The 13,015-nt window shown below is 44.7% G+C and overlaps 1 protein-coding gene across 1 annotated transcript in view; it reads left to right on the top strand.

The window, feature by feature from the left end:
• Positions 1 to 12,693, top strand: part of FSTL1 (follistatin like 1) — a 54,358-nt gene extending 41,665 nt beyond the window's left edge. Inside the window, exons 7-11 of the mRNA XM_040484613.1 lie at positions 1,938 to 2,056; positions 3,643 to 3,755; positions 4,093 to 4,203; positions 6,822 to 6,898; positions 10,015 to 12,693. Coding sequence (XP_040340547.1) covers positions 1,938 to 2,056; positions 3,643 to 3,755; positions 4,093 to 4,203; positions 6,822 to 6,898; positions 10,015 to 10,059 — 465 coding nt within the window. The 3' untranslated portion in view covers positions 10,060 to 12,693. The remainder of the gene's footprint in view (positions 1 to 1,937; positions 2,057 to 3,642; positions 3,756 to 4,092; positions 4,204 to 6,821; positions 6,899 to 10,014) is intronic.
• The last annotated feature ends 322 nt before the right edge of the window (positions 12,694 to 13,015 follow it).

Here is a 13,015-nt window from a genome sequence, read left to right as displayed (position 1 = left end):
CAGTCCAGGCTGTTTCTGGGGTGGGTACCAGACCTCTTTTCCTATGGATTCCACATACAGTGCTGGCCTGGGGAGGCCTGGCTGGGCCCTTGTGAGATGAGCGTGCACACAGGCTGGCCCTCCCCTCGGCTTCAGGCCTGGATCGTGGCCTGAGTGAACTGTGTGCACTCAGCACTGCCTTTTGGGAGCTGGCTGGGCTGTAGCCACCAGGTTCCTGGTGCCCCCAGGCACTGCCTGGAACTGGGTCTACAGCCATGGCTGCATGGCTCCTCTTCAGACTCTCACTCTCAACAAGCTGTGATGGTGTTGGGGTGTGTGAGGGCTGCTCCTGTCTGTCCAGCACTTGCAACATTTGTATTCAAGAAAGTCCTGTACTGCTAAGAATGACTCCTGCCCAAGCTTATTTCATTTCTCTCCATTAATTAATCAAGACTTCACAAGGTGAAGGGCAGTTTCCTCAGGGGGAACATCTGAGACCTGTTCCTAAAAAATTTGTCAAGAATGATAAAAAGGTACTAAGCAAGGGCTGACATACTTGTTTTGTACATGCCTGTCATTATGTATATCATGGAAAGATTTACAACCTTATAGCAGAGTACATGTGACACATGACAGGCATGGAAGGAGAGTCCCTTCTACCGGGAAGCCTGGACAGACTTTTCTTCAGAATCCCTTATGTCATCTGGTGAGCCACCTTCAACATAACATGGGAATGCTGATAATTTCCCAGGGCAGCAGTCTGAGGCAGCCTATGGAAAGAATTTTTTCTAAAAACATTTTTCCTCCATTGGAACTATCTAGGAGGGCAGCAACATCCAACTTAGAATTTGACGGAAACTTGAAATCGACACCCTCTTCCAGCAGCTAGGGCCTGGGCATTTTGAATAGTCCCAAATGGCTATGGTCTAGGTTTAGCACCTTGCCAAGAGGGGATAATGCCTGAGCTCACTATACCTTCACCTTGTGCTCGTGGGATGTCAGGTAGGTCATGAGGACAGCCTGTGCTTGGTAAGCCGAGGACCCCTACACATGTCTGCGGTGGGGCCCAGAGCAGAGGGGTGGAGGGCTTTGTACCACCTCTGCCTGCAGGTTATCAATGCGGGGCCTTTGCTTGCGACTTCTCACTGCTGTGCTTGGTTAGGGGCACCAGTGTGAATGTGAAGCATGACAGCAAGCCAGGGAAATAAGCAGCAAGAAGTGGTCATGTGACTCCCAGAGTGAGCTCTGAGGGGTGCCTGCATTGTTGTTCCCAAGTAGCTTGTTAGAAATATATATCCAGGGGCACCTGGGTGGCTCAGTCAGTTAAGCATCCGATTCTTGATTTCGTCTCAGGTCATGATCTCATGGTTCATGAGATCAAGCCCCAAGTTGGGCTCTGTGTTGACAGCATAGAGCCTGCTTGGGATTCTCTCCCCGCCTCTCTGCCCCTTCCCCGCTCATGTGTGCATGTGCGCACACTCTCTCCCTGTCTCTCAAAATAAATAAATAAGCTTAAAAAAAAGAAAAAAGAAATAGACATCCTGGGCTCTGCCACAGAATCTGATTCATAATGTTCATCAAGGTTTGAGAACAGGGTATGGTGGCTGGCTTGAACCAGATGTTAAAGAGGAGAATGTCTGCAGGACGGTGTCAGGGATGAGGCTGCAGGGGGTTCTCCAGCACCCCAGGTGCGTGGGTAACACAGGTCTGTGTTCCCACTGCCCTTCTGAGCAGGGTGTGGGTTTGAAAGGCCCCCAGTGGCCTCTGCCCACACACTTTCAGTCTCTCATCTTGGGGTGCTGGTACCTTCTCTGGGGGCCCCAAGTCTTCAAGCCTTTGTTGCAGTAGGTGTGAGGCCAAGGCAGGGTTGGAATGGGTCAAGAGCCAAAGATGGGTCAAGCTGAGAGGGAGACAGATCTACAAAATGTTCCTGAAAGTGCTCTTTATCCCCTTTCCAGAACGTTGATAATGGTGACTCTCGCTTGGACTCCAGTGAGTTACTGAAATTTGTGGAGCAGAATGAAACTGCCATCAACATCACTACCTATGCCGACCAGGAGAACAACAAGCTGCTTAGGTGAGTGCAGTTGAGGGGTCAGGGAGGGGCCCATGAGGGGAAGGCTGGATAGGATAGGGGAGTTGAACTCCTTCCTACCTGCAGAGGGGCCACCAGTGCCAGTGAGAAGTAAAAAGCAAAACAGGAATTCTGTCCTGGTCTATTTTGTGAAGGTTATGAACTAATATATTGAGCACCACTGGTATCTGATCAAATAGTTGTTGTTTTGCCAGAACTTACAAGGAATAGAAGAATGCAATTTTAAAGTAAATTATCAAGGTCACATCAGAGCAAATGTGTTTCTGAGTGTCATGATAATGTTTTAATGGCTAATTTTTGGAAGGAATTATATCACCGTATTATTCAACTATAAGTCTAAAATAGCTTTAGTTCTGACTTTTAAGATAGTTGGTGCTATTTCATATAGAGAACCCTAACTGTCACAAATGTAAGCATGTCCCTGTCCTTTTCTGATATTATTCCAGAGCAAATATTAATAAAAATTAACCCCTAAGAAACTTCTGCTGTGGCTCCAGTACATCAGCAAGAATTAAAAATAGGAATAGCACCTCTTTTGTTCAGAAGAAATATAAAGCATGAAGCCCAGATTCTAGAATGATTCTCCCTTAGTAATATGCCATGGCCTTAGAATATAGTATCTGAAAATCCTTCATATTTTGATAACTTGAAATTAGATAATATTTTATTTTAAAGATCAATGTTTGATCTTCATAACATTCCAGTTAAGGAGGGCTCCCTGTCCTCATTTTACAGATGAGAAAACAGGCTCAGAAAAGTTGAAGAACTAGCTCAAGGCCATTTGGGTAGTCAGTGATTGAACCAAGGCTCACATCCAAGCCAAGGGGAGAGTGAGGGAACTAGGATTCCATTAAACTTTTCTAAACATTTCTCTTTCTAGATAGTGATAGTGATAATGCCTGCTTGAACTCCATAGTCTTTCAAAAAAATTTTTTTTCAACGTTTATTTATTTTTGGGACAGAGAGAGACAGAGCATGAACGGGGAAGGGGCAGAGAGAGAGGGAGACACAGAATCGGAAACAGGCTCCAGGCTCTGAGCCATCAGCCCAGAGCCTGACGCGGAGCTCGAACTCACGGACCGCGAGATCGTGACCTGGCTGAAGTCGGACGCTTAACCGACTGCGCCACCCAGGCGCCCCTTATAGTCTTTCAGATCCCATATTCCATTCCTATCATCTATTTGTCTCCCTTCTGTTTTGATTTTCCTAGTTTGGTTGACTTGACCAGTACCATGGGGAAAGGGAATTGCTCACAGAAGGTGCACAGGTAGTGAAAACATATGCCAATCAAAGTGAACACAACCATTCAGGAAACTTTAGTCTTCTTGGAAGAACATTTGAACAATGTAAATGATCTGACATCAAGTATAACCAAGTAAAGTCTGGATTCTCACAGGAGTCAGGTTGGATGATAGTTGTGGGAAGGCGTGTAGAAAGTTCCTCAGTTAGCAGTTGTCTCCTTGGCCTCCTCTTGAGGCCCCACATGTATGTGATCCCAATGCTTAGGTCCTTTCTGCGGGAGTGAAATCAGGGTCTTACTGACACATTTCTCCTGTGTTTTGTTTCAGAGGACTCTGTGTTGATGCTCTCATTGAACTGTCTGACGAAAATGCTGACTGGAAACTCAGCTTCCAAGAGTTCCTCAAGTGCCTCAACCCGACCTTCAATCCTCCAGAGAGGAGTATGCTTAACCTAAGAAATATGTGGAGTTGAAGGGAATGAGGGCATTTGGCAGGGGACGGGGGGAGGGGCAAGATAGAATTGATGGAACTTTCCAGAGCTTGCTAAGAAAATTCCCTTTCACAATTCCAGACTGGGCCCCAGCCCATCAACTCTGTGCTGAGGTTAGGATCCAACAATCTTTGGATCAGTGGCATCATTTACTCAGATATGGTGCCTCTGAAGGTTAAGCAGAAGCAGGTCTTGTCTGGGAAAAGGGTAAGGTGCACAGACGATGGCCAAGATGTCTTGTTCCACTCTCACCCAAAACTATTGCCCCTTATTTCTGGTCCCAACAGAGTGTGCCCTGGAGGATGAGACATATGCAGATGGAGCAGAGACCGAGGTGGACTGTAACCGTTGTGTCTGTGCCTGTGGAAACTGGGTCTGCACAGCCATGACCTGTGATGGTGAGCTGTGCCCCAGGCAGAAAGAAGGGACGGCAGGGAGAGGGATTCCTTTGTGAACTCACCATGAGAGAAGTCAGGGTGGGGATGATGGAGAAGAGGGCAGTGGCCAGGAGCAAGGAAACTGGGGAGCAAGTGACAGACTCCAACCTGTAACGTTGGAGCACCCAGTGGGCAGCACTGGGCAACGCACTTAGGCCAGATGCATTACGTTTGCAAATCACTCCAGAGGCTTGGCATAAGAGAGGTTTAAGATGCAGGGCAAGATCAAATGTTGATGTGAGATTGGAATCATCATAATAATAATGAAAGCAAATACTTAGTGAGAACTATGTGCCAGGCACTCCACTAAGCACTCTACATATTAACCCACTTGATCCTTATGACAGCTTGGGAAATCTTATATGTAAAAGACTTAGGTGGTTTGAAAACAAAATGACTCCTGCTTGCCACCTATATCCAGCAGAGAAAGGAAAAATGTTCATAGACCCTCTTTGAATTAACAGAATTGGATAAGGCCTAAAAAAAGAAAGCTGAGACATGGTTAGGGTGGATTAGAGAGATAGAGGTGTCAGAGAGTTTGGGGGACCAGTGCAGAAACCAAATGGCCCCAAGTCTGGGGGCCATCTGAGCCAAAGATCAAAAGAAACTCTTGAATCAAAGCCAGGTTATAGGGAAAAAACAGGCATAATTCGGAGTAGAGGAAAGACAGAAAAGGGTGAGATCAGGTCTAGAATAGAGAGTTACATTGGGTTTGAGAAGAAAAGTCAGTAGGAACCAAGCCCCAATCTGGAACCACCAGATGGGATGAACTTAAAATTATACCTTAAAGAAACTGAGACAAGAAAGAATGGGATGGTCTTAGGATCATGTTCAGGAAGGTCAGGTAAGATGGAAACTGGGAGACAGAGGTCAAGGACCCAGAAGATGTTTTTCTAGATAAGAAGCTTACAAATGGAACTCAATTGTACCAGGGGATCCCTAGTCTTTTACTGCCCAGGACCAAGTCTCTTCTCAAAGTGGGAAGGCAGGAAGCCAACACAATTCCAGAGACAAATGGAAGAGTAGGAAGAGGCTGTTTAGAGACAGAAATCCTAGAAATTTCTGGAAGTCAAAACTAAGGGTATCCAGACCAGGCACACAGCAGCTACTGAAGCCAAGAGAGAACATTTCAAAATACTACCCCAGCCTGCCTCCATCAGGAAGCATCTTACATTCATCTTCCCCAAACCCCCTGCAGTAGCTCCCCACATCTAACTGCTCCTGGCCTGGCTTTGTAAAGGTAGCCATCCATTTCTAAGACAGGCAATTGTTAAACATCTGCCTTATGGAATAAGCCTGATCACCTGGATAATAAGCCCCATCACATGCATCAGACAAAACCCAAATGATCACCTCCATGGGACAATGCCCACTTCCACAGCCACACTGGACAGCTTGTCCTCCCTCCCTCTCTGGATGGCCAGGTTTAGAGCCCTGTGGGTATAAAGAGCACCACAGATGGTGGTGCCCCAAGGTGAGCACGTCTTGGTGTGTGGGCCACGGAGCTGAGAGGACATTGTAGAGGCAGCACTCCAGAGTCAGTACCTGAACGTTAGTCTGGTCTTAGATCAGAAATCTCAATGGGGCAAAGAAAAAGTGACATCAAGATACAACGCCAGGTAGAGCCACAGCTGAGGGAAACTGCTATGATTAATGCCAAACTCAAGAAGGCATGGCGGAGCAGTGTTTCCTGACGGCAAACACTATACTTGGTAAATGTACAGAGTCTATCCCAAACCTACTGAATCAAACCCACAAAAGAGCAGCTTGGGAACCTCCACTTTTAAGATATATTCTATGGTTTTTTTTTTTAATCGCCACGTAAGTTTGGGAAACACTGCTAGATATAGTGGCTATCAACCCTGCCTGCACATTGCAATCACCTAGAAACTTTACAAAATCCTGGTGCCCAACAACAATTAAATCAGAGTCTAAAAGTGGAATTTAGGGGCGCCTGGGTGGCGCAGTCGGTTAAGCGTCCGACTTCAGCCAGGTCACGATCTCGCGGTCCGCGAGTTCGAGCCCCGCGTCGGGCTCTGGGCTGATGGCTCGGAGCCTGGAGCCTGTTTCCGATTCTGTGTCTCCCTCTCTCTCTGCCCCTCCCCCGTTCATGCTCTGTCTCTCTCTGTCCCAAAAATAAATAAACGTTGAAAAAAAAAAATTAAAAAAAAATAAAATAAAAGTGGAATTTAAACACGTGTATTTTGAAAAGTTCTCCATGTGAATGGTTGAGAATCCCTAGCCCAGAGGAACGTCCTGAGTCAAGACCCAGATATTCCCCATAGATTTTACGGCAGGGCCAGTGCCTGGCATGGATATACGTGCTGGAGCAGTCGGAGACACTAGGAACAGAGGCCGGGGTGGGGGGGGGGGTGGAAGAGATTGCTTGGTTCACAGTGTTACTTTGGAGGTGTCAGTTGAACTGGGACACTTCATATTCAGAGATATGCAGGCAGTTCCCCTCTCCTTCCATAGATTAAATGGGAGATGAAATTGAGAGCCTAAAAGGTAGATATTGGTAGGATCCCTAACTAGCTTCTATCAGTGAGCACTGCCCTGAGCTTTGGTTCTTCTTCCAGGAAAGAATCAGAAGGGGGCCCAGGCCCAGACAGAGGAGGAGATGACCAGATATGTCCAGGAGCTCCAGAAGCACCAGGTGAGTTGCAGACTCCATGCTGGCTCAGGTATTGCTGCTGCCACTAAGCCCTTCTGCCATTCAGATATCGCCTAATGCTCCAGATGTCCAAGGAGCCACTCTGTTCCATACAATAGGTCCTGAATGATAAACCTATGCTATCAAACCATGATACAGACAGTTCCCTAATGGAGTCCTGTGTGGTCCAGCAGGTCCCAACAGATGTAGGTTACAACTTGGTAAATTGCTTTAGAAGCAAGAATTAGCCAGGTGGTGATTTGCAAATATGTTGGAAGTGGTTTGCAAATGAGCATGGTCTATGGAAGTGTTACTGCTTCCTGTCACAACCAGTGCCCGGACCTGAAGACTGTGAGCTCCTTGAGGGCAACAAGCAGGAAATAAGTGAATGTGGACCACAATAAAAGATATTTCAGTTAAATGCCAAGCTGGTTAGAAAACAGCCTGGGATTTTCAAAACCGAGAGAACTTAGAGTTTCCTGGAGACTTGAGAAGATAATAAATAAGAATTCTGTTCAGGTTCTGTGTCTTCAAATTGAAGATCTTCTTGGGGGAAAGGCTCTTGGCAGAATAGCGATTCACTGACATAGATGGTAAAGCATGGATGTGCTTGACTCTTGGGCCTGTCTTGCCCCTGATTTACCATGTAGTTAACAAAGGACATTGTGCCTCAGATCACCTGTCTGTATACTGGGTCTGTTATACAAGCCTTCTCTCTGACTTAAGTTTTGAGAGAATCTAACAGTCACAAGAGCTGCTAAACTATTGAGATGAAATATTTGATTTCAAAATAATTATTAATATTAATAATGCTCAAAAATAAAATTGCTCATATTTATTGATGGTTTTTATATGCATTTTGTCATTATTGTCACTCATAATATAGAAACCTCATGTCAGTTTTGTTTTGTTTTCTAATTTATTTATTTTGAGAGAGAGACAGAGAGCGTGAGTAGAGGAGGGGCAGAGACACAGAATCCAGAGCAGGCTCCAGGCTCTGAGCTGTCAGCACAGAGCCCAATGTGGGGCTCGAACCCACAAGCCACGAGATCATGACCTGAGTCGAAGTCGGATGCTTAACTGACTGAGCCACCCAGGCACCCCCCTCATGTCAGTTTTTTAAGCAGAAGCTCCCAGCCTTTTGTTTTTCCATATTTCATCAGTCTTGAGTCTCCAGATGAGTGCAACCACATAAAAGAAGAAAAAAAAAAAAACTTAATAGGAATTCCTTTCCTCTGGGGTGGGGAAATGATCAGAGTAGGCAGTGAGGAGTGGATTATAATAGCTAACATTTTTACATGTCTGTTTTATGTGAGTTCCCTCAGAAAGAAGACGCTAAGGCAAGGACTTGAGTACAAATAGTTTATTTGGGAAGCAATCCTAGGAGACACTAGACAGGGAGCTGGGAAGCCAGCCCAGGAAGGGAAGGAAGCAATAAAGAGCGTCTACCAAGGCATGTTACCACTGTGGGCGTGTGGAGCTTAGTCCTATTGTGGATCTCTGGGAACAGAGTTCCCATTCCTGAGGGGGAAGGGAGAAGGCACGTTCCTACACAAACTCTCATCAGCCATTGGCAAGGGCTGCCACCAGCGACATGAATTCCCTGGCATTTCTGGCCTGCCAACATGTGTGGGCAAAGCAGGCTCCAGCAGCCAGAGAAAGCCTCAGGCAGAGAGGTGCAGGTGCTGGCAGTAAGAAGCCGTACCCGTGTACTGAACTGCTAAAGGCAAGGGGCTATGGATGGAGAACCAACCGTGTCTGCTAGATGCCAGGCACTGTTGTTTTTTATTTCCTAATTAGTTTTTTTATTGAGATCTAATTTATATACCGTAAAATTCACCCTTTTAAATATACAATCCAGTGGTTTTTATATATTCACAAGATCATCAACCATCACTACTACCTAATTCCAGAACATTTTCATTATCCCACAAAGACACCCTAGGCCCATTAGAAGTCATTCCCCATTCTGTCTTCTCCCAGCCCCTGGCGGCCACTCATCTACTTTCTAACTCTATTTCGATTTGCCTATTCTGGACATACACAAATGGAATCATACAGTATTTGGCATTTTCTGTTTGACTGCTTTCATCTAGCATTATGTTTTCAAGGTCTATCCTTGTTATAGCATAGGTTGGCACTTCATTCCTTTTTATGGCTACATAACATTCCATTGTATGGATATACCACATTTTGCGTATCCAGTCGTCAGCTGATACTTAGGTTGTTTCCCCTGTTTTGCTATGATGAATGATGCTGCTAGGAATATTCTTGTTCCAGTTTTTGTGTGGACTTATGTTTTCAGGTCTCTTGGGTATATACCTAAGAGTGCACTTGCTGGATGCTATGGTAACTCTGTGATTAATCTTTTGAGGGCTGCCAGACTGTTTTCCAAAGTGGCTGTACCATTTCACATCCTTGCCAGCAGTGTTGCTCTTTTTTCACAAACTCACCACATCTGTCATTGTCCATTATGTTTTATTTTAGCCATTGTACTGGGTGTGAAGTGGCATCTTGTAGTTTTGACTTGTATTTCCCTAATGACTAATGACATTGAACATTTTCTCATGTGCCTACTGGCCGTAAGTAAGAAAGGCTTCTTTGGAGAAATGTGACACTGTTGTAAGAGGTGGCACTTTATTACCCTCATTTTGTAGTTGAGGACATTGAGGCACAGAAGTTTCTATAACATGGCTAAAGTCCCCCAGAAAATAGCATGTCCACGATTCAAGTTCAGACAGTCTGCCTCCAGAACCTTTGTTCTTAACACCTCTCTGAACTGGGATCCAGAATATCTTGTAGCACTTGCATCTAGTATCCTTTTCTTCATTTTTAAAATGAGGATAATCATGTTTGACCTGTTGTGTCACAGGCGTTCAAGTGGGGTCAGCTACTAATTCAGTGACAGCCCCTATGTGACCATGTCAAAAATAAGACCTGATCTTTGCCCTCAGGTTCTTCTCATCCACGGAGGAGACAGACAAGTAAACAGAATGAAAATTTAGCACAAGCATGTATCTGTCAATGCTATATAAAGTCTCGAGGACTAGATAGATACCAATGATTCTTTTTTTTTTTTTTTTTAATTCACAATGCTTATTTTCTCCTGCATCTCAAAGGAAACAGCTGAAAAGACCAAAAAAGTGAGCACCAAAGAGATCTAAAGAGGAGGCATCTGGGAAGGGCGTCCAGAGCCTGGCACCTTCTTTCACTTCAGCGCTGAGTTCAGTATATCCAAGTGTCTGCTACAATTGCCGAATCACCAGTATTTGCTTGTATAGCAATGAGTTTTATTTTGTCTATTTGTTTTGCAAAAGGAAATGGGGGTGGCTGGCGAGGAGGGGAAGGGCCATAGCCTTTATTTCTAGGAGTGCTTTGAGAGAAACTATAAATGGTGCTCAGGGGCTGGAGACAAGTAAGGAAACTGCATCAGGGTTGGGAGAGGAGCAGATCTGAACCACGGTTGGCCACGGCTATAAACGTCCTGCAGGGAGTGCGAATGATGCCAGAGAGAACTTTGCAGGCTGCCCCAGAGGAGGGGTCTGGCAGAAGCCCAGTGGAGAGGAACACATTCTGCGTCCAGCCCTTCCTGTCGCCATCCGCATAATAGACGTCCAGCATCTGTGCTTCTCATGGTCCCAACCACTGCCTCTAGATACACAGCCACCCTTCTCGTTACCCAGTGGTCCCTTAGGCTTGGAGTTTCTGGGAGGGTGCACACAAATGATGCAGATACTTGTATAACTTTGAGCCCCTTAGAGACCTAACCAAATTTTTCAGATACTTTTTACCAAAGGTGCTATTTTTCTGTAAAACTTTTTTTGGCAAGTTGACTTCATTCTTCAATTATTATCATTATATTATTGTTGTGTTTTAATATTTTATTTTCTTGACTAGAAACTAAGCTTTTGTAATTATTTTTCAGTAGTCCTGCCATTTCAAAGGAGGGAGAGTTTGGGGTTCTTTTCTGGTGCAGGGACCACTATAACCAAGACTCCTCCCGCCCTGCCACATACCAGATGCAGCCCAGAGTTGTGTCCCCCTGGCTTCCAGTGGATCAGCAGTCTGCCAGCAGGTGCCTCAAACAGAAGCCAGGGAATACAAAGCATCTCCATACAAAGCTTTTTTAAGATCTAAAAAGCTAATTTGTTTCCATTTATTATGATAAGTTCATGCAAATCAGTATTCCAAAGAATGGAGACAAGTGCAGCCAAGCAAGGCTTAGATATCTGTGCTTAGATGTCAATATGTTTGTTGGTTCACCACTAGGAGAGTGATTTGGCCCTATCTCTTCCTATTTCTGGGCCTCAGTCTCCTCAGTGAGCAAGTAGGAATGCATTAATCTCAATTTGATAAATTACAAATTCTCTGGTTCTGATCATTGGTCCAGAAGGATACAGGTTCCTATGGCTTTCCTTCTCCTTGGGATAAATGAAACCTTACTGTTGCAACAAAAGAGTCAGGTGGCCAAAATCCAGATGACCAAACCTGACCTCAGTCTGCACGGCTGCACTGGTTGTGCGGTGATGTAGTACCCTCTCGGGTAATGTCTGCCCAGGAAGAGAATGGGAAGGAGAACTACTCCACTTTGTTGAAACTTTTGCATTCCATCTTTAACCTTCTTGGAAACAGAAATAGCTTTCCCTTTCAAGATGAGGACAAAAGGTGGTTTCACCTTTTAAGAGGGAGGAGGGAATGGGAATTGAGTCTTAAAACTGTGATTGGGGAGAAGACCATTGTTCCTGTGTTTTGGACTCTGTGATGATTAACCCCACTATTTACCATGTATAAGATGCATTTGGAATAACGAAGATTAAAAACTTGACAAAAGCGCTCATCTTCAGAAAGCAGATGGGAAATTATATAGATTGCACTGCATGGGCAGTACTGAGAACATTGTGCTGAATGTGGAATTGCCTCTAAACAAGTTTCCTTGTTCTCCTTTGAAAGGAGAGCATTCTGTTTTGTTTAGAATTCTGACCTTTTAGATACATCCCATTTGAAAGCTCTCTTCGAGCCCTACTTGTGCACTCTGAAATGCACCTCCCTGTCCAGTTGTCTTGGAGAGCTCCCACAGCACACCTTGATCAAGTTTTGCCAGCTCTTGGACACAGACAGAGGGCAGGCGTGCCAGTTTGTTTAAAGCTAGAATCCAGAGTGTCTCCTCACCAGTTACATTTAGGACAGTGGCTGCCATCTAAGATTACCCTACCCTGCACCACGGAATTCCCAAGAGCAAATCTGCATTCCTCCTGTAAATACGGATGCTATTGTCTGCACCACAGAATCACATGATCTGATGACCATTCATGGAAAGCTGCTAAATAGCCTAGTTTGGGGAGTCTTGCATGGAGCTTTGTATGGAGCAAATAGGATTAAATCGGGTTCAGTTCCTCCAGCTCTCTACAAGCACAGGGCTTAGACTGCAAGCTTCCTTGGGCTTTCTCAATGTGTATATGATTTTATTAATATATTACAGTGTCTGTTAAGATTCAGTGTTCATGGAAACCTTCTCACATGCCATGACTCTGGACTCCATCACTGTTTTGGGAAAGCAGGGCTTCTCTACCTGCTAATAAGCCCATGTGAACAAGTCTGAATGTCTTTCCCTTACACTTAAGTTTTTAATCAAATGTCAAGCAGCAATTTGAACAGGTTTCTGTTGCCTATGTGTTTGTGAAATGTATTTGTATTTAGTAGGCTTCCATATTGCATTTAAGTTGTTTTTGTAACTCCTGATTCTTTTTTTCTTCCCTTTTTTTTTTTGGATACTATTGATAAATAAAGAAATTAAAATAGTAATTGTGTTGTTTTCTTTCCCCTGAATTAAGACTAAATAAAGTTGTGAGAACATTAACCGTTTACCTTATAAAAGTCGATTTGGCTTTCAGGAGCCTTAAAAGAGGTCTGAAGAGTGTCTCCTAATAAAATCTTGGGACTGCAGCTGGGAGGGCAAATTTACTCAGGGACTGATAGAACAAGTTTATTTAAAAGGATCCTGGGGGCGCCTGGGTGGCTCAGTCAGTTGAGCATCCAACTTTGGATTCAGGTCATGAATCCAGGTTCATGGATTCAAGCCCCACATTGGAGCTCGCATTCTGTCTCTCAAAAATAAACATT

This window comes from Herpailurus yagouaroundi, unplaced genomic scaffold (genome assembly GCF_014898765.1).
Source record: "Herpailurus yagouaroundi ecotype Mexico unplaced genomic scaffold, PumYag 162, whole genome shotgun sequence".
NCBI lineage: Eukaryota > Metazoa > Chordata > Mammalia > Carnivora > Felidae > Herpailurus > Herpailurus yagouaroundi.
The sequence above is the reverse complement of the archived record's forward strand: the minus strand, read 5'-3'. Positions and strand labels throughout refer to the sequence as shown.